A 24459-nucleotide genomic window follows, 5' to 3' on the forward strand; every position below is an offset into this window, starting at 1 on the left:
TGTACACAGCTATGATTTAATAATAAAAAGTAAATAAATAAATAAAAGACTATCCTAAGGAACATATCAAGACCTCATCTCTACAAAAATAATAGAAAAATTAGCTGGACATGGTGGCTCAATGCCCGTCATCCCAGCTACTTGCAAGGCTGAGGCAGGAGGATCCTACTTAAGGTTGCAGTGAGCTGGATGCCACCACTGCTCCCTATGCTGGGCAACTGAGTAAGACCGTGTCTGGGGGGAAAAAAAAAAAAAAAAAAAAAACAATAAAAAAAGCATTTCAGGGCGGTGCCTGTGGCTCAGTTGGTAAGGCACTGGCCCCATATACCGAGGGTAGTGGGTTCAAACCCGGCCCCGGCCAAACTGCAACCAAAAAATAGCCGGGCGTTGTAGCGGGCGCCTGTAGTCCCAGCTGCTCGGGAGGCTGAGGCAAGAGAATCGCTTAAGCCCAGGAGTTGGAGGTTGCTGTGAGCTGTGTGAGGCCATGGCACTCTACCGAGGGCCATAAAGTGAGACTCTGTCTCTACAAAAAAAAAAAAAAAAAGCATTGCAGAGGACATCTATGTCTTTATGCTGTTATAACCAAATAGCAACATTTATCCATAGTTCACAAACAGAAATTATTTGGGATTTCATATGCACTCCCAAGTTTTGATGTAAGTGCAGTCTTTCTCTTTCAGCAGTGTTTCTTTAACTTAAGAAGGTGATGCTGGCTCGGCACCCATAGCACAGTGGTTATGGCACCAGCCAAATACACCAAGGGTGGCAGGTTCAAACCCAGCCCGGGCCAACTAAACAACTGCAACAAAAAAATAGCCAGGTGTTGTGATGGGCGCCTGTAGTCCCAGCTACATGGGAGGCTGAGGCAAGAGAATCCCTTAAACCTAAGAGTTGGGGAGTTGCTGTGAGCTGTGATGCCACAGCACTCTGCCGAGGGTGACATAATGAGACTCTGTCTCAAAAAAAATAATAATAAAAGAAGAAGGTGATGCCTAAGAGTGTCTTCCTACATCCCACCCAAGCTATCCCAAGACTTACCAAACAGATACTAAATTTGTATGAGTATCAAAAAGACTGTCTACCTTGGTCAGAAAAGATTGGATCAGGAATGTGTCCTTACCACTCCAACGTGGAGGGACTTCCCAGAGTTCCTTCTTAAAGATCTAGACTTTTCCTTCACCTTGTAACAGAAGCCTTATTTCCTGCGGGTTACTGGCACCTAAGAGGTAGAAGAGAACCTCCGTGTCAAAAAAAGAGAATTTTAATGATGAATGATTATGATGAAAAAGAAGTAGAATAAATTATCACATTCTAGGCTCTGTGCTAAGTGCTTTACACACACACACTCTTCTATTTAAGTTTCACAGCTCTATGAGGTAGGTGTTTGTGTCTCTTATTTTGTAATTAAAATATTGTGATTTTAGCTCTAACAAGTTAGATACTCACCCAATGTCATATAGCTAATAAGTAGCAAAACATTTGCTCTTAACCTCTGTACAATTCTACTAAATGGCCTAGAAACAGGATTAGTGGAGACAGAAGAGTAGCTGGAAGAGATATACAACATCCCTTCATATATAAATCCTTGATTGAACCTAAGACTTTTTTCTTTGAGAACTAATTAGACATGAGGTAGCCACCTGACCCAAGCTGGCTCAGTTAGAGTCTTCCTCTCTAGATTTAGAATCTGTCAATTAAAAGATACTGGTCAGCCTCTACTTCTTACCTACTTGTAAACTCAAAACCCATGCAGCAGCCATTCTTTGCCATATTCTCAGAAAAGTAGCCAGTCTTCAGGGAGAGAAAAAAGCAGACATGCTGAGGACCTCAAATGAGAGACCAACCAGCCCTAAAGAGAAAGACAGACTCGGGCGGCGCCTGTGGCTCAGTCGGTAAGGCGCCGGCCCCGTATACTGAGGGTGGCGGGTTCAAACCCTGCCCCGCCAAACTGCAACCAAAAAATAGCCGGGCGTCGTGGCGGGCGCCTGTAGTCCCAGCTACTCGGGAGGCTGAGGCAAGAGAATCGCTTAAGCCCAGGAGTTGGAGGTTGCTGTGAGCTGTATGAGGCCACGGCACTCTACCGAGGGCCATAAAGTGAGACTCTGTCTCTACAAAAAAAAAAAAAGAAGAGAAAGACAGACTGAGAAAGATCCTGCCAGCCACTTTGTCTATGGTTCCAAGCCCTTGAGAGGTATGATTGCACTGCCTAATCAAGGTGGCTTCACACTACCCCTTTTAGAGCTAGCTTTTATCTGATGTGATCTCTTTCCTGATAGCCAAAAGAATCTTGACCCAGAGGAATTGTGAGGACAAAAATGAACCAATGAATATAGATTCACCTAACTCAAAGAAGATATTCCATAAATACACAAAATTAGCCTTCACTTTGAAAAATGATACACAGATCCAAGTCATTTTTTTTTTTTTTTTTTGTCCTTGAGGGGGAAATATCCCTGCTTTTTATACCTATGAATGTGAAAAGTATCCTCTTCAGGAGGTTCCAAGCCTAAGACTTCCTTTTATAAGGTAACTTGATTTTGAAGGCTATGACTTCAGCCAGATTACTGAGGTCCTATCCATGAGTTTTGCCTTTTGTGTCTGTGTGTTCTTTCTATGGTAAGCATTCTCAAAATCACAAACTCTCACTGTACTAGGTGGGAGCATGTTGTGGTATGGATATTTTTTTCTCATTCTCCTGCATCCTCCAGGCATTGTCTTGCATTGTAGAACAAAAATAAACCTCATGTCTAAGTCCATTTTAAGCTGCTCTAACAGAATGCAGAATAATTCATTATGAACAGAAATTGATTTGGCTCACAGTTCTGAAGGCCAAGAAGTCCAAGATTAAGAGGCTGCATCTGGCAAGGTCCTTCTTGTTATATCTCCTCATGAAGGAAGGTAGAAGGGCAAAAGAGAGCAGGAAAAATGCCAGAGAGGGACCTACCTTTTCTTGATAAGGAACCTATAACTAATCCATTAGTCTATTCGTGACAATCCATTCATGAAGGGAGAACCCTCATGGCCTAACCACTTCTAAAAGGTTCCACCTCTTAACACTGTTGCATTGGGGATTAAATTTCCAATATACGTTTTATGGAGATAAATTTGAGCCATAGCACCTTATAATTATTCCCATTATGTAATATCTCTTCTAATTCTTACAACAACTTTATTGGCTACATAAGGCCAACATGGATTTCATTTTTATTATTGTTGGGGATTCATTGAGAGTACAAGAAACTAGTTTACACTGATTGCATTTGTTAGGTAAAGTCCCTCTTAAACAATCATGTCTTGCCTCCAAAAGGTGTGGCACACACCAAGACCCCACTCCCCTCCCTCCTTCCCTCTCTCTACCCTTCCTTTCTCCCACCCTCCCTCCTTCTTTCTCTCTCTGCTCTCCCCTTCCCCCACCCCACAGTGTCCTTAATTGTCATTAATTGTCCTCATAACAAAATTGAGTACATAGGATTCATGCTTCTCCATTCTTGTGATGCTTTACTAAGAATAATGTCTTCCACGTCCATCCATGTTAATACGAAGGATGTAAAGTCTCCATTTTTTTTAATGGCTGAATAGTATTCCATGGTATACATATACCACAGCTTGTTAATCCATTCCTGGGTTGGTGGGCATTTAGGCTGTTTCCACATTTTGGCAATTGTAAATTGAGCTGCAGTAAACAGTCTAGTACAAGTGTCCTTATGATAAAAGGATTTTTTTCCTTCTGGGTAGATGCCCAGTAATGGGATTGCAGGATCTACCAGTTATGTTACTTCCTATGTATTCTTAGAATAGTTACTTCACCTCTTTGAAGACAATATCCACCTCAACCAAGGGAACTCAGTAGCTTACTTGAATCAAAACTCTATAGCATAGCCGGGCGTTGTGGCGGGCGCCTGTAGTCCCAGCTGCTCGGGAGGCTGCGGCAAGAGAATCACATAAGCTCAAGAGCTGGAGGTTGCTGTGAGCTGTGTGACGCCACGGCACTCTACTGAGGGCAGTAAAGTGAGACTGTGTCTCTACAAAAAAAAAAAAAAAAAACTCTATAGCAGCAGTTCTCAACCTGTGGGTCGCGACCCCTTCGGGGGTCGAACAACCCTTTCACAGGGGTTACCTAATATCAGATATTTACATTATGATTCATAACAGTAGCAAAAATTATAGTTATGAAGTAGCAACGAAAATAATTTTATGGTTGGGGGTCACCACAACATGAGGAAGTGTATTAAAGGGTCGCAGCATTAAGAAGGTTGAGAACCACTGCTCTATAGCTTACCAGGATCAGAACAACTCCCTCTTGTATTTTTATGCCCGGCCTCTTCAAGACTTTAGTGAAGACTCACGATCTGAGGTTCTCTACCCTCCCATTACTCCCTCAGCCTACTCCACTATCTGGAGCACAGGTACTGTGGAAGAGGAAAACGTTCACGTACAAAGACTACAAAGAAGGACAGTGACAGAACGTGCAATCTACCCAGAAGGGAAAAACCATTCTATCATGAGAATATTTGCACTAGAAGTTTATTGCAGCTCAATTCACAAACACCAAGATACGGAATCAACCCAACTGCACATCAACCCATGAATGGATTAATAAACTACAGCATATGTATACCTTGAAATACTATTCAGTCATAAATGGATGGAAACTTTACATCTTTTGTATTAACCTGGATAGAGTTGAAGAACATTCTCTTTAGTAAAGTATCACAAGAATGGAAAAGCCAGTATCCAATATACTCAGTACTAATATGAAGCCAGTAGATGAAATAATACAGGCCCACACAAGAGAAAAATTCAATTTAAATCAAGCTGGGGGGAGGATTGGCGTGCTCCCACCTAAGGGGAAAATTTAAGGGTATATGCCACACCTCCCGGGTGAGGGGCACAACCACAACAAACACAGTATTATAACCTAATCATTTGTACCTTGATAATAATCTGAAATTTTTTTAAAAAGTACAAAGCCTGAAGAAAAATCTCTTTAGCCCAAGGCAAGCCACCAGCAAGACTAGGAAGAGCCCATACTTAATGTGACATCTTATTTTAGATGGGACAAGCTAGTTGTACTCAGGCCATGGAACAAAAATGATCAATTGGAGATAAGTGCATTTAGAGATTTCTCTGAAACCCTTAAGATTTGCAGGAAACCACTCGATGAGTAGACAATAAGAGATTAATAAATACCTAGGCTACATGAGTTTGATAAGGCCACAGAGACCACATTTTATTCAAGTCTGTACCAATAGTACTTGATACATAGTAGGTCAGAAATACTTTGAGAAGTGAATAAGGGAGAAAAATGAAGGTGGAGGGGACAGGAAGGAAGGAATACTCTGGAGCACAGTACCAGGTACACAGTCGGTACTCAGGAAGTATGTGCTGCATGTGTGTACCTCGTGTGTAAGAAGAGCTAGAACTGAACACAGGTGAAAAACCTTGCGGCTAACGCAAGGGATTCATAGTCCCTCCAGAGGTCTACTTTGTTTTGAAGACTGCACTTTAAAGGCAGAAGTTCCACCATAGGCCACTATGTACTCTTACCCCACAAAAGGAATAAGCCCTCCATGCACAACCTCATCTCTTTTCCTGAGCCCCCCTGCATTACAGAGAGACTGGAAACAAATTGACAGAAATCTGGAGGAAAGTAACTCAAGTGATTTAGGGGAATGAAAGGGCTGGCTTATGGGGCCAGATTAAAGAAGCTAAATATGTATAGCTTGCCTAAGTGACAACTAAATGGGGCATTTGATAAGTCTATAAATACTTGGAAGATGTAAATGCCAAGGAGGAAAGGGAATTACTTAGCATGGCACAATAGAGTATTGGCATAATGGAATAATATTAAGAAAAGGAAAATGAAGGTTGAACATCAATAAAAAGCTTCCTGACAAAGAGAACTATTCCTGACAGGGTACACTATTAAGTTATGTGCCGTGGGCCAAGGGAAGTAATGTTGGTGCCATTTCTCAGAGTACCGGCAACACAGCAAGACGGGAGCCGAGACGCATCCTCCTGACTGAGGCACAGGAGCCAAGAAGGTCACCTTTTGTATCTGTGGCCTCTCAATCCCAGAACAGGAAGAAAGCTACATCTTCTTGGGAGAAATCAGATAGCCCAGAGCTGGTTGGTTGTATGCTGTGAAAAGTGGTTAAACCAGCAATTTGCTATATCACTGTCAGAAAGGTTCATTCAGTTTTAATGACACCCCATCTTCTATAAAATCTGTGGTCTCCAGCACATATTACTAGGCCCATCACAAAAGCGGGCCCCTCCCTAATCACCCACATCTGCTACCAGCACTTCCCACACATCCTCTCCACTTCCCCAGAACTGCTTGTTCAGTTCAACCAACCCAAACAATCCTCCAAACCTTCACGCCTGCCTGCCCTTCATCCTGCCTGACTACCTGTCAAACTTTGCTAATTCTCTACAACAGATCCAATGTCACCTCTGGCCCTCACCTGCAGGCAGTGTTAATCAGTCTCCCCTGGTCCCTCAAACCCTCCCATGCAGGCTCAGCGCCTGTAGCTCAGCGGCTAGGGCAATAGTCACATACTATTGGGGTATGGCGGGTTCGAACCCAGCCCAGGCCTGCCAAACAACAATGACAATTTTTACAACAAAAAAAAATAGCCAGGTATTGTGGCTGTCACCTGTAGTCCCAGCTACTTGGGAGGCTGAGGCAAGAGAATCACTTCAGCCTGAGAATTTGAGTTGCTATGAGCTGTGATGCCATGGCACTCTACCCAGGGCGACATAGTGAGACTCTGTCTCAGGAAAAAAAAAAAAAAAAACACCTGTGCAGGCTTCTGTTTACAGCACTGAGGGTGCTCTGATTGTTCATATACTTTGTATCTCCTTTCCCTGCAGACTGTCAGCTGCTTCAGGGCTGGGGCTATGGCCTCTTCCTCTGTATGTTCCCAGGATTTCTCAAAGAGCCTGGCCCAAAGTAGGTGGTCAGTAAATGTTAGAATTAATTGAAGAACAAGGTTCTACTCCCAACCCTTAGTCTCGATCATTCCTTGGGACTCCTATGTAAGTATTAGGAAAGAGCCTCTAAATCTTAGTAGCAATTTTGAGTCATCGCCTCAGCCTTTCAGCCAGCACTTTCTATGCCATTTAGACAACTATGAATAAAAACCCTCAAAAGTCTCAAAGGCAGCATGCCATCCTCTGTGGTTTAAATGTAAACTCTAGACTAATCTTATTGGAAAATATTTCTAAGGGACCCTGTGAATTGTTCACAAAAATACTTTTTTTCCCATATAAAAACATGTTGAAGTGATAAATAAAATAATCCTTCTCTGGTTATGAAGATTTTTAAGTACATCTAACCAAAACCCTTTAGGAAATGAGAAAGAATGTAGTGACAGATGAGAGGCAATGCAACTTTGAACATCCTACTATACGGATAATATATTTATTATGAAATACAGTATTCATTGCACTCTGCTTTGATGACTGCATAAAATACCCTTGTGCCATTATGCCTGTGTTGTTCTGTTGTGAAATGTGATACTCATTGGGAAATGTTGGGAAGACTATTCAATAAAGTAGCATGTTGTTTCCCCACTCCTTTCCTTGACTTTGGCCTCAGTTAGAGTTTATCACTGAACATTTAATACAAACATGCACTTATAGTCAGCTCTGTCATGTGTATACACACTGGTTAGAATTATTTCATTGCTGTTTATCCTCAAAGTTAATTCTTTGTATTGTTGTTAGCACCTCCTAAATAGCTGTCACCTCTCTACTGTAAGTAACATCCTTCCTTCTCACCCAGAAGTCTTGAATTTGAGGCCGTGTTCTTTTTCTTTTAATTTAATTTTTATTAAATCATTACTGTATACATTTATGGGGTACAGTGTGATGATTTGATATACAATGTGGAATGCTTAAATCAAACTAATTAACATAACCGTCACTTTACTTACTTATTTTTTGTGGTAAGACATTTATAATATACCCTTAATTGTTTTGAAATGTGCCCTTGTATTATGTGAGACCAGGTTCTTTTTTTTTTTTGGCCGGGGCTAGGTTTGAACCTGCCACCTCCGGCATATGGGACCGGCGCCCTACTCCTTGAGCCACAGGCGCTGCCCGAGACCAGGTTCTTAAAGTTTTAAATTTATCTGCAGCTTCAGTATCTTCTTAAGATAATGTTTTTAAAAAGATTTCATTAATGAAGAAGAAAATAGGGCAGGCAGTCAAAGATTCTGATCACTTCTCTCTCTGCCGCCATAGCCATGTGAGGCCCTTATCATTTTGAACATCTGCAGTAGTGTCCAATTCTCTTGCCTCCAGTATTTATCCATAATTGCCATGCTCCAGAACCAACCGATTGTTTTCAATGCCAGACCTCAATATGTCACTTCCTCCTTAAAAATTCTTTGAAGCCTGCCTTTATGGACTAGCCCAAACTCATTTCTGTATTTGCTATAACGTGGCAAAATAGGCCTTTCCCAGCCGAGACCCAGCCCAGTCTTCCAGTTCTCACCTTCAGCTTTACTCCATGCCACTCAAAAGTCTTTCTCACAAGGGCTGTTTGTTCTCAAACATGCCAAGCCCTTTCTTTCGCTTTATTTCCTCTTTGTAATATACTTTCTTCCTGGGTGATGCTATGTGCATCTTTTAAGATTCAACTTAAATGTTGTCACCTTTCCTGAGAAGATGTGACAGAATCATGGAATATGTGCCTTTATTAATCTCTCTTAAGCTTGCACACAGATTTCCTAGTCTGAGCACCTCAGAGGCTGGTATGGGCCATTAGAGGTTCTACAATCTGACTGTGTGGCATTCATTCAGGTAGTACCATGAACTAGAAATAAGTGGCTCTTGAATGAAAATTAGTGGCGGGGGGGGGAGGGGCGGGACGGGAGTGGCTATGGAGTTGAAAAGTATTCCTCAACGTCCAGATTTTCCTCAAATCCCTAACCAAAAGAAATTTAAGTGATGTGTTTGACAAGTAATACTTAATTTTTACATCAATTTGAAAAGTGTTCTATTTGACATTGGCAAGATAAGAGTGAGAATGTCCCAAATAGTGCTGAAGTAGCAAACCCTGCAGCTTTCCAGTGCCCCAGGTTTTCTGGTTTTATTTTAATGCAGCAAGCTGCTTTATGAGATCTGCAGCCACTTGAAATATGATTTACTACTCGTAAAAAGTTTCAAATGGATAATGAAGATTCAGGAATGAGACTCACAGAGTAGTGTAGTCAATTTTGTTGCTGTTGCTCTCCAGTACATCTCTGCCATTGAAATGAATTATTTATTATAATTTATTTCAACCATGGAAAATAAAGCTGTTTTCATTGTGATGTGTGCTATAACATTCAGAGTAGACACAATACATGCAGTACTCTCAATTAATTAATCCTGAAGTTTCATTCTAACTTTATCTTCTTTCTTACAAATAGGAGACTGGCAGGTGATTCTTTGTTCAATAAACTATGATTAAAATGGATGTTTTGAGAACTAGGGGTAATGTTTATAATGGAGAAAATTGAAACAACAAAACTAGGTCTTGTCTTTCCTTAGCTTGTACAGTGGTTGGAAGAGTTTTTAAATATGTGAGGCAATCTATCACTTGGAGCAAAAGCATCTCTTAACTTTTTCTGTAAGGAGGGGGGCGGCAAATGGGAGGGTACTGTTAATTTAGAGTGGAAGCATGAAGTATAATATGACCAAAGCCACCTGACTCTTCTAATTCTGAAGTGCCTTTGAGGTAAGAAGGGGTTTTTTGTTTGTTTTTGTTTTTAAGAGCAAGCCTAGCATTGTACAAGGCCACTAGGCAGGGCTCCACAGTAATTCCAGAGGAGAATGAATGTGAGTCACCCATGATTGACTGCAATCTTGTTTCTTTAAAAGAGAGACTCACTTCATCTTCCATTTTGTTTGACATTTTTATTTTCATTTAAAATGTGACATACTCCTATTTTGAGGCTGCAAAAATACTACAAGCGCTTAGTAATGTGCTTAATATAGATAGATATTTAAAAATTTAATGTAATTTAGATGGTACAGCTTAGTTAATTCAGGCAGGAAAATATAACTAAATATTTGCTTACTTGTCCATTACGTTCATTTTTCATATCATTGTACTAATATCTCATAGGTAGACAGCAGAGAAAGAGAGAAATTGATTACTTTTCCCTAAAGATGGCTGGTATCTGATTTGAGCAGGATCACATTTCAATATCTGCTGTACACATGGCCTTAAGAACAGTACTTGGTAATGACAGAAACTCCCTTACTTCCACAAGTACTGAAAATCTGGAAGCTTTTCCTCCTTTGGCAGCATTCACGATTTGGTGTGAGCGTGGGCTTAGGTGAAATTGCTCTGGAGATGGGTAGAAGGTTTCTCTGCTTTTTCAAATCCTGCTACACTATCCAGGCAATCATATTTTTTAATTTTGTTTTTGCTGGGCCAGCCTTCCCCTTCCTCTCCTTATGGCTTTCTGAAAGCCAGAGCAGCTCCTGGGAGTTCAATGCATTTATTACTGGTTGTTCGTGAAAATGTCACCATCTCATTGCATCAGAATCAAGGACGATAGGTCTTAACCAAAACTACAGATAATTGTATCTTCTGTCCCTTTCCCCATTAGGGCAAACACATTAATAAATTAAGACTAACAGTGTAAGGCACCCATTCTGGAGTACCTACTCTCTTGAGCACAGTCCTAATCGTCCTTTCTTTGTGCTCCACCCCAACTCCTATCAAGGGCTGGGCACAGGGCTGCTTTGTTTTTGATCTCTCAACTTTTCTTTGGTCTGTCTTTATAGTCCTCCTTTTGTCTAAACCAAAGCCTCCTTCTCAGGCCTTGCTTTAGACAAGACAGATTACTCTCGCCCTATTCCCATTTTCCATTTCTCTGATCTGTGGGCAGCAAAGTTGAGAAATAACTAAAACATGATGCAACCCTGAGAAATGAGGCTGGGATAGAGAAGGAAAAGCCAAGTTCCCTAAATATAATGAGGATTTAATCCCTCAATATATTTGTGGTGATAAGGTCTAGGGTTCTTACCACTTTAGGCTCAGCTTTGTATGATCCAAATGGGGAATAGGGAGGCACAGTTTGAATTTTTTCTCCTACTTCTTCGATCTTCATGGAATTTTTTTTTTTTTTTTGTAGAGACAGAGTCTCACTGTACCACCCGAGGGTAGAGTGCTGTGGCGTCACATGGCTCACAGTAACCTCTAACTCTTGGGCTTACGTGATTCTCTCGCCTCAGCCTCCCGAGCAGCTGGGACTACAGGCGCCCGCCACAACGCCCGGCTATTTTTTTGTTGCAGTTTGGCCGGAGCTGGGCTTGAACCCATCGCCCTCGGTATATGGGGCCGGCGCCCTACTCACTGAGCCACAGGCGCCACCCTACTTCATGGAATTTTTTTTAGTTATGTTATGCAATATACTTGAACATTAACAATGAAAATGTTCGTTTTATAGGAAGTATTGTAACTCAGAGGAAATTCGCTTAGTTTTCTAACGTTTTCTGTGATGTTAATTTAAATTGCTTTGTATGTGGTACTCTTGGCAGGAGGGAAACATTATTTTTATAAAAATGTTCAATGGATCATTTTCCAGAGACAGTTTATTAATTAAGTCTGCTGTTGTTCATCTTGAGGGTGTCTGAAAATATGTTAACCAAATTTATAAAAGCTTCAGGTGGGAGGTAGGAAGCTCTGCTGAGAACACTCCATGAACCACTGCCTTGCATTCTAATCACAGGAATTTCAGCCACTGCCTGAATCATTAGCAAGTAACATAGTGTCTGAACAGACGAGGTACACATGGGCTACACATCCAAGAAGTCCACTGAAGGTGGAAGAATTAGCCACACATAGAAATGAACTTTACCTCTCACACCGCCAGTCCTCCAGAAGCCTTACAGTAGGAGCCAGTCACACTGCCTCAGTCACCACTGCCAGTGGTCTTGACCCTCCCTCACAGTGAGAGGGTGGCAGGTAGCAGGTTGGTGTGATGAACTCAGGAAGACCTATGCACGTATCCCATCCTGGTAGCTGTAATACCTTGATCAAGTTATTATACACTCAGGACCTCAAATCCTTAATCCAGCGGTTCTCAACCTGTGGGTCGCAACCCACAGGAACTGTATTAAAGGGCCGCGCATTAGGAAGGTTGAGAACCACTGCCTTCATCTATGACATAGGGATAGTATGTATTTCTCAGGCTTATTTGAGGATTAGAGACAGTGTGTGCAAGTGCCTAGCAGAGTGCTGCACACCGAGAAGACTCTACTGTCATCACTGGGCAGTGGGAAAACTCATTAGGCACAGCTTACTCTTAGTTGGAAGTACTTGTCATTAGAAAATATGGTACCTCAGCCTTCAGCCTTTGTAACGTGAAAACTCCTACAAGGGCTCTCTCTGGAGCTAATTGGGGGACAGCAGTGGCTTAGAAGAGTTCATAGGCTCTGCACACAAAAGCAAGATCCTTGGACAGTGCATTAATTTAGATGCTTAACCATTTCAAGTTTTAACCATAGATTGGAATAAGAATTTCTCTGTTTTCTGTGCAGTGCCCTTTCAGCTCTTTAGTTCTTTATACTTTAGTTTTTGATACTCCATTCTTTTCATTCATTTATTCACTTATGTATGTATTCATTCTTTCAGTAGCTATTTCCAAAACCTCTAATGTATGTCAGTTGCTAGGGACTGAGGATAAAGAGAAAAGAGTCATACACACTCCCAGCAACACAGAAGTTTGAAGACTGGTCTCCACACCCGAACTGTGTTGCAGTCATCACCCTGTACTCTTTCACTCTGGCTTTTTCCATCCCTTCAGCCCCTACTCATATTTTTCCAGCCATCCTTCTCTATCTAACTATTAGACTCACCGATCTTCCAACTTCCTTAGAAAACATAGACTCACTGTCTAGAATAAAGCATTCAACATGATGTCAATGATGACATTCATCATTGTTTATTCTACTTTAGCAGGGATAAAACAGAAAGGATCTGAAGTGAGCAATTTAGTTACTACCTTGCGGTAGAGAATAGTGTGACCCAGCATATTTGGGTTGGAAAGTTCACTTTGCTTTGTGCTTGTACTTTTTACCCCATTTTAGGGTAGAAGATATAGAAGAGGAGCTGGGGAATGAACAAAGATGTAGATCACATAGCATTGCTTTATTTTGCTTTTCCAGGTCAGACATTTGTAGAATCTTTTTGGGTTTTATTTAGAATTACATGTTTTTCATAACAACACAAACACCGTCATTCAAAATCCTTATGCACGTAGTCCACACAAAATCCATATGCGCGTAATACATGTGCCAGACCACAAATAAGAATGGTTTCTGGACTACTTCCTATTTTAGTTTTTTTAGACTGCAGACATCAGTAAAGTTACATAACTGGGATACCTCATGGAGCCATTTGAAATTCCACTGGGTTAGGCCTGGGATGGTAGCCACAGTTACAGGGAAAACACATTACTGTATTTTGCTATATATAATGCACTCCTATGTGTAAAGCACACCCACGGTTTTGGCCCAAACTTTCAGGAAAAAAAATCTTTCATTTTAATTTTTCAATTCAAATTTTTATTTGTTTATATATAGGTACTTGTTTTTTGTATTATAAAGGAATTTTGGCATTTATTTTTTAACATGATGGTATAAGAAATGTTATGTAATAAAGAATTACAAAACACAAGAACAGGTACGAGGTACAATGGATTCTCCAATGATTTTTGTAAAAATATCAACTAGATTGCTAAGCTCCCACCTAAAGCATATGAAGAAAAATACATCAATCTTCGTTGGCCAAATATGCTTTTGTTGCACGCGCATTGTAACATACAACCAATTACTGTATTCCAGGGTATTATTTTACATACAGATACCATCTGTATGGTACATGTGTGTTATGCAGTGGATAACACACATGTTTTGGACAAAAGCCCTAGAAAATGTAGCCTAGGTTGGGCAAATACGCAATAGCCTTTCCAGCCATCCCTATAGCAATGTTGAAAGTGAGTGGAAGTTGAAGAAGTAGAGCCGTAGCTCCCGCGGCCATTACTCATACCAAATACTAATGGTGCCTTGTGACTGGTTGCAGGCTGGGATGGTGCAGATTTGCCTAGCGCTGTCTCCTTTCATTGTTCATTTATTTGTGTTGTTAACCACAGAGAGCCTCCCACCAGAGATTTCACGTTACCTGAGAAGGAATTCTGTACTTAAGAATTTCACCCAGTATTTCTTCCACGTAAGGCATCTTCCTCCAAAGGAATTTGTCCCATTGCTTGGGCTCCTTCCACATGCCCTACTTGAGGATTATTTTTTTAAAAAATTCTAGAAATAGATTGCCATGTCAATACCATTTTAGCAAATTTGCTCACTAGTTTCCATATTTCCAGAAAAGTAAAAAATAAAAAATAAATGCCCATTTTAGCCAACTTTATTTTTAGAAAAGTATTTTATTCAAACATCCCCTTACTTATTACAGACATAAATACATGCATTCAGACAAATGAATACACGAGAGAACCATATAAAGTAATTGGCACATCACTTCAAGATGCTTTGTCAGTTACTGGAGGAATTTGGTGCCTCTGACTTTAATCTTTTCCATTAAAATATCCATTCTGCCGTCAGATCGTGAAGCCATAATATTTTAGACTGTCTCTGTGGATCTGTTAGTTTTGCTTGTCAGTTTAATTTGTGGCTCTATGACTTTGGGTGATTGCACATGGAAACATGTGATCAACAAATGATGTTCAATATGCCAGGCTTAAGACCTTTCCCTTTCTCCAGGGAGACTGGACATACCATAAATATGGAATTGGCAGATTTCATTTGCATCCAGCCTAACTGTTATGATGATGATGATGCGTGGAATGGCAGATGTAGCTCATTACTGTTAATATATGCCTTAAATGTTTATAACATGTTTTACTCTTTGCAACACATTTTATATACACCATCTCATTGATTGTCAGCGCTTCCTATTTCCCTCTTTATAGTTAATGAAACTGAGACACGGAGAAAGAGGTTCAATAACTTGCCTGAAATCGCAGGGAAAGTTGGTATGCAAAAAGTGTTAGAAGACAAAACCAAATGTGTTCTGAACAAGCTAGGTCACCAAAGCCCAGTTAGGGGTGGTGTGTGCAGTAGCCTTTGCACATAATTGCCATTTCCCCTGCTCTCCTCTGGGGAAAGGAGATCTAGAGCTATGAGAATAGAAGGGTTTATAAGCAGGAGGTAGAATCCAAAAAGCAGAAACTGTATCATCAGCTGCACATAAGTGTCTGAAACCTTCTTCACAGCCACTTGCCTGGACTGTTGCAGCAGCCTCATCCCTGGCCTCCCTCCTTTGGTTTCTCCTGCACAGTACACATTCTATATGTCTCTGTCTTAAATACAAATCTCAGCATGTCTTGCCACAGCTGCAAACCCATCACTGGCTCCCCACTGCCGTAAGGATGAAGTTCAAATTCCTCCTCTGGCACTGGGGTCTCGCTTCTGGCCCAATTCTTCTTTTCTGCCACACTGAGTTAGTTTCTTACCATTCTGTTCATCCCCACCATCCTTTTTGCTGCTTTCTCTGCTTACAACACATTTCTGATGAACTCCTTAAGTGTTACTTTTTCTGTGGAGTTTCCCCTCGCTTCTCCTGAAGGACCTAGAGGCTTCCCTTCCTCTTCAGCATGCCCACAGCTCTTTCCCAGCTGTATTTCCTGTTACTTATCTTCTGGTGATCTGCCCCAGAAGGCTTCAAGCTACTTAAGAGCAGAATTTGTGGTAAATGTACATACATGTATTCTCTTACCTCCCCTACCAGTCTTACAGAGGCTGAGCAAATGAATGAATGAGTGAATGAGGAATGAATGAGCAGCATTGAACAGCCTGAGCCAGCAGGAAACACGTACTCCAAGGTCACATGGACTGTATTCCACTGTCTACTCTCAGTCTCTGGGAGAGGCCGCAGAGAGCTGCAGCCCCTCTGTAACATAACCTCTTAAGTGAAATGAGAAGCAGGTAGGGAGATGAGTTAGGCCTTTTCCTGGTGCTCGAGCATTCAGGAAAGCACATCAGGGTTGAGAGACAGGGACTGATCCTCCTGGCCTTGGTGACCTCTGACTTCTGCTCACCCAGAAGGTTCTCACCAAAGCTTTCCACTCTTTGCTAGTAAAACTCTGGGCTCTTTGTCAAGAGTTCCTACAGGCAGAATTGTAGGCTTCCAGATTCTAGCCTGTTTGTCCAGGAAGAAGCCTCCTAGCTGTTCCCAAAATGGAGATGTGGCAGGTGAGCACATAAGAGTTCTGGGATTAGAGGGAACTCTGAGCTAAGGCATCCCATTCCTCATGTGTCTCTGTCTTCTAGATGATGTCTGTCCTCATGAACACCATTGTCTTTGAAGACTGTCGGAACCAGTGGTCAGTATCCAGGCCTCTCCTGGGGCTCATCCTACTCAACGAGAAGGTGAGTATGATTTCAGGAAGGTACTGGAAGGGGGTCCCTGGGAGGAGAGAGAAGCCCTACACCAGGCTGACCTGTGATGATGGAGGACAGGGACAGGGCCAACAGAGTTGGAGCTACAACTTTGAGAACTCTATCTTCCCCTAGAAGGCCCTTCCCCCAAAGGCCTCAGATCCTTCTTGGGTTAAGCAGAGGCCTCAAAACTAGCTCTTCTGAAACTCAGTGCCCCTACTCAATGGGTGGGTGGTTTGCTCAGTAGTATTTCAAGCTCACCCTCTCTCTCCTCCCTTTGTTGCCAGGGAATTCTTAGCAACAACCCTTTTTCCTCATCCCTTAGCTTCCTTTCCTATCTGAAATCCCCACTGCCCTAGATGGTTATAGCAACAGCCGTCAGGAATTCCGACACAGAACTAGCACCCTTCATGTAGGGAACACACATCTCCAATTTCTTAACTATATCCCCCCACTGCCTCCCAAGCCTTTCTACCTTCTTCTTGAACCCACCCCTATCTCCCCAGTAGTCAGTAGGAACAGTGCATTACAGCTTGGGAAAATGAATTGTCTATACAATAAGATAGTACTGGGCAAAAAGACAGTGAGATTAGAGGCAGCTGCATGCATTAAAATTCAAACTAAAATCCCAGCCTTGGAAGGAAACTAATAGAAGAAGAAAATATATCAAAAAGAGAAGAGCTGTCTCATCATTCACCTGTGCTGAAGTATCCAATTTTAGCCACATTCAATAGCACTGTCATTCATCTTCCCTCGGTGTTATTGTGATTTAAATCCAAGCTCTATAAAAGAGAGCAGTTCTTTTAAAATGATTGAGAGGGAATAAGGGCAAATTCAGTGTTTAGGAAAAGCTTATGACATCACAATATTATACTTGATGGAGGCAATATTTCATGGTTTGAGATGAAAAACTAATAATTTTCTATTTGGTGTGAGTCACAGCATCATTATAAAAGGGAAAAATAAGTAGTTTTGTGCATTCCCAATCTTGTTCAGGAAGACATTGTGGTTTAAGTATAATGCCTCTGATATATAGTATTTAAGTATTAGTCTGACTACATATTAATTATGTGTGTTTTCTGATGTGAGTTGTTTTAATGTATGATGGAAATTAAATATTATGCTTTGGGGGCTTGGAAGGATAAACATATGACTGGTAAAATGTTGTCTTTGCACTGAAATTAGGCCGTTTCCATTGATTAGGAGCTGTGTTTAGCATCAGAGTTTGTATTTACATAAAAACCCACAAACCACGGCAGGGAAGAAGGGCCTGTGCAGAGTTTTGTGCCCAGATGTGACTGATGTTTTTCTTAGTGCCAGAAAGCTCTCCCCAAACTAAGCAAGCCCCTCTAGTATCCCATCCCAGCAGAGCAGACCCATTATAACCCACAAGGACAGAGACTTGGAACAGAGTCTGGAGTTGATTGGTTCACTGAAGCCAGGAAAGATGATGAGGCCTGAGGGGAGCCCTTTGGTCTTGCATTCAGTCACTCCAACTGCTCCCTGGGCATTTTTAGTGAAGTTCTTCCCTTCAGCCTTGGCGGCCCTCCCTCTTTCAGCTTTTCTGTGATTTGTGGAGATAAGAGTTGGAAAACCCCATGTATTCAATCCCTTACAAAGGGTTCGAGGACTCCATCAGCCTAAACAGTGACAATAGATCAATTAAGCAAGAGATTTTATGAAAAGAGGTGATAGAATTTATACCTAAGAGCGTGTCTACTGTTTAGGTTTTCTCTAAGGCAGTGGTTCTCAACCTTCCTAATGCCATGGCCCTTTAATACAGCTGCTATGTGTCGCAACCCACAGGTTGAGAACCCCTGCTCTAAGGGCTTAAAGTTCAAAGTGGACCTGTACAAAAATTCCTCTGAGCTATTCTATTTCCCAGCAGTATTTCAGCGAACTGAGAGCAAGCCTGATAAACAGCCAGCCTCTCCCTAAGCAGGAGGTCCTTGCCCAGTGTTTCAGGAACTTAATGGAAGGAGTGGAGCAGAACCTGTCCATCAAGAACAGAGACAGGTGAGCAGTACCCAATAGGGCATCTGGAGGAGGCAGACATTCCAGGTTTGTTGAAAATAACTGGACTGTACTTAACACAGCTTATATATTGATACGGCTTTTCTATCACACCTATGATCCTAGACTCAATTCAGTTCCATTCAGTAACCATAATTGGAGATTTGCTTTCTTCTAAGCATCAAGCTAGGAGGTACAGTACAGGGATACAGAGATTAATAAAATGTAGCCTTAAGCAGATTCTAATTCAACAGGAGAGAGATAAAAAAATAACAGTGATTGAAAAGATCAAAGATTATGGTGGCTCACACCTGTGATCCTAGCACTTTGGGAGGCCAAGGCAGGATTACTTGAGGCCAGGAGTTCAAGACCAGACTGAGCAACATAGTATGACTTCAACTTTATGAAAAAAGAAATCTAAAATTTAGTTTTTTAAAATTTAGCCAGGTAGCACACACTTATAGTCCCAGCTACTTGGGAGGCTAAGGTGGGAGGATCATCTGAGCCCAGGAGTTTGAGATTGCAGTGAGCTATAATACACCACTACACTATAGTCCAGGGAAGGAAGAAGGAAGTTCACAAAACTTGATTGAGAATCTACTCTGTACAGGCTTTGGGGACACTAGTGGGAAACTACTCAAGCTTCCTGCCCTCAGGGAACTTATATTGTAGAAGAGGAGACAGGCAGTGATAAATGATGGAAAAATAAAATGTGTTCAGGAAAAAACTTCTCACACCATTCTTTTATAAAAATAGTAATAATCAAATGCTGTACCATTTGAAATGCAAATCATCAGTAGCCACAATGTATCCTTGAGTTGCCAGCCTGGGTTTGGTAACACCAGGCCAAGCAAGTCACATGGCACCTGCAGACATGTCTCTTGACTATTCATTTCACTCCAAGATCCACTATAAGGCAAAAAGGGGCAACCACAGAAGCTAGCAGAGAGATTTGATGAATGTGAAAACGGTTGGTGCCTTGGGGCAAGTTGCCTCACCTAAGGCTGCTCTGTGAAATGGTGTCCAGCAGCCCCCTAGTTTAATGAGAGTATTAGCCAGCAAGGACTATTGTCCTTGTGCTGGGCATTACATGCGCTTACAGGCCTTGTTTGAAATTGACTCAATAAATTCTCACTTTCTGCAATCCTTGAGGTAGCTACTAATATTAGGGCTCTAAGACAAGAGGCTGAGTATTCATCCAAGGTCATCTAGTTAATAAGTGGTAGATCCAATATTTGAACCCAAGTAGTCAACCACATGTTTTGTCTTTTCAGCCACTAAATTCAGTTTTCTTACCTGTAAAATGAGGATACTACCTCCTTAGGGAAGACTTACAATGATTAAATGAGTTTATATGTAAACTTAGACTAGTATGTGGCATATAAACTTTGAGTCTTTAAATTTCTTACCATCTGTGTATAATTTGACATTTTTTAAAATGTTGTAAATTATAGAAACACAAAATGTGCCTCAAAATGGTCAAAGTGAATTTGGTGGAAGCATTTTTTCCCAGGAAGGTATGGGTGGGTTGCGGGGGTGGCGGGATGGAGCAGGAAGAATGGGGGGCCGGTCTGCTCTCCTAGGTCATGAACTGTACGGTGGCCTTATCCAGAGCCATGTTTTTCAACATTTTTTATCTCACAGTACACATAAATTATGTTGATCAATGGGCAGCACCTGTGGCTCAGTCGGTAGGGCCCCTGCCCCATATACCCAGGGTGGTGGGTTCAAACCTGGTCCCAGCCAAACTGCAACCAAAAACTAGCCAGGCGTTGTGGCGGGCACCTGTAGTCCCAGCTACTGAGGAGGCTGAGGCAAGAGAATCACCTAAGCCCATGAGTTTGAGGTTACTGTGAGCTATGACACCACGGCACTCTACTGAGGGGGATAAAGTGAGACTCTTTCTGAAAAAAAAAGAATAATAATGTTGATCAAGAAAAACAAAAGAGTAAAAAAACACTGTGCTTTGAACTTGTTTTGAAAACAATTTAATTAATGATCTCTCAATTTTTCTCAGCACATCTCAGATCCTTTCACCGCCCACCAGTGTGCCACGGCACACCAGTTGAAAATCATTGGTCTAAAAGTTCACACAGACTTGGCCTTCTTACTGCCCTAAATCCGTTCTTCCTGTTTCCACAGGTTCACCCAGAATCTATCTGTATTTCGAAGAGAGGTAGCAGAGGCTCTGCGCAGTGATGGCAGTGCCGAACCCTGTGGTCTGGACATGATGAGCTGATTGTGTTGTGCCCAGCAGCCTTCATCAAGAGACTTCTTGAGGGTCTGGGTCGCAGGACAGTGATGCTCACTACCCCAGGGGAATGTATTTTTCAAAACAGAAAACGCCAACAAGAGTCCTACCTTTTTATAAGTCTGGCCTAATTATAAGAATTTATAATAGTCAATGTAAATTCAGTCTTTTGCTCTGAAAAAGAGTATGTTTTCAGTCTTTCTATTGAATATTATCTTTTTTCATACTGCTTTGAAAGGATGTAGAAATAATATTTAACCAAAGAACATAATAAACCAGGTGTATGCATAAGTGTGTACTAGTTAATGGTTCTGCGATTAAGGTTGTCAATTTGTTGTTTGCTGCGGCCTTCAACATGGATCCTGCATTGAGACAAATGCCAGTGGAACCTGTGAAATGGACAGTTTGTCATGAGTCTGGAAGAGGCAGCTTTAGGGCCTTTGGGCTGTGGGCGTTTAGAAGGAGTCTGGGAGCACTGCAGAGCATCCCACAGGGCTGCGTACAGGCCTCGCTGCCTCGGCCACATCTGATAAAGCTGAGAGACAGTAACACAATTAAATGACTTACAAACAATGTTTGCTTTTCCCTGGCATAAATCTGAAGTAGTTCAGTCTAGAAGAATTAAGCTGTACAGTTAGTGCCTGTAGAGATATTTCTTTGGAAGGAGTCATGTGGCCCCAGTAAAAAGTTGCGGGTGACGCCAGCACCCAGTCCTGCCTCCATTTGCTTTTTAAGAGAAAAGCTCCTAGCTGTTACTATTAAAATATGATACTTAAAGTAGCTCTGCCTTCTTAGTCTACCCAAAATGTTCTAAGTGCTAAAGTTCAGATTTTCAGAAGATAAGGAACAGAAGGTTTCCATCCCTCCACAAAAACTTATTACTGTTGAGATTGTGACTTTAACCCAAACCCAAAATGTGAAGAAGGCCTTTATAGTTTGTGATATACTGTAACTAGGCTGTTAATTTGAATCACCACTGTCAAGTGGTCTTTGTACCTCACTCTTCTGTCTTTACGGCTCAGGTTTATAATAAATACCATGCCTGTTACTTCTGATAAGACATGAAGGCTCAGCCTTACTGTTGAATAAGAAGTAAACCCACAGGCTCCTGTTACACTCTCATTTCTCAGCGTGTTTCTCAAAACCTTTCTTGATAGTTGAGTTTTCCAACAGGCTTCTTATATAAAAACAGAGAAAATGTTTATCTTTCATGTATTAAAGAACTTAGAGGAAAATGTGTTATAGATGAGATTACCTCTAGTATTTAATGGAGAAATAAGCTTTGGCCTTATGTTACATTTCATTAGACATGGGGAATAAAATTTTCCTTGAAAAGGAAAATTCTGAATTCTATTCAACATCAGCTATTCAGAGAGTTTGATAAGATTTTCTATTTCTCGGGAGGCACCTGTGGCTCAATGGATAGGGCGCTGGCCCCATATACCCAGGGTGGCGGATTCAAACCCCGCCCCGGCCATACTACAACAAAATAGCCCGGCATTGTGGCGGGCGCCTGTAGTTCCAGCTACTTGGGAGGCTGAGGCAAGAGAATCACCTAAGCCCAGGAGCTGGAGGTTGCTGTGAGCTGTGATGCCACAGTACTCTACCAAGGGTGATAAAGTGAGACTCTGTCTCTACAAAAACAAAAGAAGATTTTCTATTTCTTGAGGGCTTATAATTGCACACTCATCCCACAATGTTTTATACAAGGCCTTTCCCATTCTGGCACTATTTTCTTTACAAATATCTAGTATCTAAAAGCACCATGTCATTTACATTAAAATACTCACAGGAAAATAACAATATGCACTTGCTTCTCTTCGTCTCACTGCCAGAGGTCTCCTGGCAGTTTCACAGCAGCCAAGAAAGGCTCCACCAGTTTTGGCCTCCAAGAGCTGTTCTCAGAGGAGTACTGGTCAGGCTCGCTCCCACTCCTGACTTCAGAAGGAGCTGCCCATGGTGCTGGACGTAGCACACTGAGGGCAGCATGCATCTTTCATGCCCTTTACATACGTTATTCCCCTTCGTCTTCACAGCAGCTTTCTAGAGGTAGGCAGCAGCAGTCCCACTTTGCAGATGAGGACACAAAGGCTCAAAGATGGCATGTAATCTTATACAGGTCACAGGGGCAGGATGTGAACCCAGGTCTCTCTCACTTGAAAAGAATTCCTGGCCTCTTCCGAGTAAGACATTTTTCAGAATGATGAGTTAAAAACTTAATATTTAGATTGATTTCCATTCGTTTTTCAGAACTCTGTTGTTAAATAACAAATTAACCTAAAACTTAGTGTCTTAAAGCAACATTTCTTATCTCACAGTTCCTGGAGGTCAGGACTTGATAGCTGAGTCCTCTCTTCAGGGTCTCTCACAAGCTATATTTAGGGTTATCAGCCAAGGCTGTGATCATCTCAAGGTTTGACTGGGGAAAGATTTGCATCTAGGCTCCATGGTGTTTGTTAGCAGAGGTCAGGTTCTCAGGGGTTATTGCCTATTTTTTGCCAAATGGGCCTCTTCACAAGACAGCTCACAACACTGAGATCTTATTTCATCAGAGAAGAGCCAGAGAGGACAGCAATTTGGAAGTCACAGGCCTTTATCACCTACTCTCAGGAGCAGCATCCTATCACTTACACTGCCTGCTACTCATGACAAGTCAGTCACTAGGTCTCGCCCACACACGCCCTCCTGCATGGCTAACCAGGAGGCAGCGATCGATCATTGGGACCCATTTGCACAGCTGTCTGTCTGCCACAACTCTTATCTGGGCTTTGGCTAGAGAGATTGAGTTTTGGCTACAGTTTGGCTTCCAGTTGAGTTTGAGACCTGCAAAGGAATCTTAATTTTCCTTTAGAGTGCTGAGTTTCATTCTGAGCCCTTCCTGAAGGAGGAAAAGGAAGCACAGATTATGAAGTATATGTTTGATCACATAAACTGCATAATCGGCCCATAATGGACGAGAAGCTGATTTGGCACTATGTCCGCCATCCTCAGGCTTGCCAGAGTCTGCCTTGGTAAGGGAGAGTGGGGACTCTTGGGAAGAGTGTAGATCTGTAGGGCTCCAAGGTGGGGTGGTCTGTCTAGAGACATCCTATGCCAAGAAGAAAACATCCAGGGCAAGGACACACCCAGACCTGTGCGGGCTACTCAAAAGACAGCTAGTGGAGCTATGTGATGGTCTACTGGATCACAAGTGTGTCTAACGTAGATTCAGAAACAGGTGAAATATTTTGACTTTGCTTAATTTCTGCCTTTGCCTTCCACGCTGACTTCAGAACCTGATCTCTGAGAAAGATGTATCCTGCCTGTATTCTAGATATTTCTGTTTCTCTGTACTTTCCAATCAGACTTGTCTACAATGTAAGACACAGAAGCATCAGGTCCCTGCATTGAGTGTGGCAATCTGAATTACCAGCAAAGCCCTTTTGGTGTACCGGACTCCCTTCCACTGGCCCTGACAACCTAAAAGTACCGCCTGGTTGTGGTAGTGTGGCCCCTTTCAAAATACAAAACTGGCCTGGCATGTAGCTGTTAGCTGAGATTGGTGACCAAATTAGCTAACTGCCAACAGGGAGCTAAACATGAGAACCAAAAATGGGGTAGGAGGCTGGGCGCAGTGGCTCACGCCTATAATCCCAGCACTTTAGGAGGCTGATGTGAGTGGATTGCCTGAGCTCAGGAGTTCAAGACCAGCCTGAACAAGAGCAAAACCCTTGTCTCTACTAAAAATAGAAAAA

General features: G+C 41.9%; 1 protein-coding gene across 2 annotated transcripts in view; it reads left to right on the forward strand.

Annotated features, from left to right (window-relative positions):
• The window catches only part of RANBP17 (RAN binding protein 17), a 480295-nt gene extending 458475 nt beyond the window's left edge, over nt 1–21820 (forward strand). For both annotated transcript variants that reach the window (XM_053566863.1, XM_053566864.1), the window contains 3 exons: nt 16354–16452; nt 18350–18477; nt 20617–21820. In XM_053566863.1, the coding sequence (XP_053422838.1) occupies nt 16354–16452; nt 18350–18477; nt 20617–20713 (324 nt within the window). In that variant the 3' untranslated portion in view covers nt 20714–21820. The remainder of the gene's footprint in view (nt 1–16353; nt 16453–18349; nt 18478–20616) is intronic.
• Nucleotides 21821–24459: the final 2639 nt, after the last annotated feature.

The sequence above is a fragment of the Nycticebus coucang genome, chromosome 17 (genome assembly GCF_027406575.1).
Source record: "Nycticebus coucang isolate mNycCou1 chromosome 17, mNycCou1.pri, whole genome shotgun sequence".
Taxonomy (NCBI): Eukaryota; Metazoa; Chordata; class Mammalia; order Primates; family Lorisidae; genus Nycticebus; species Nycticebus coucang.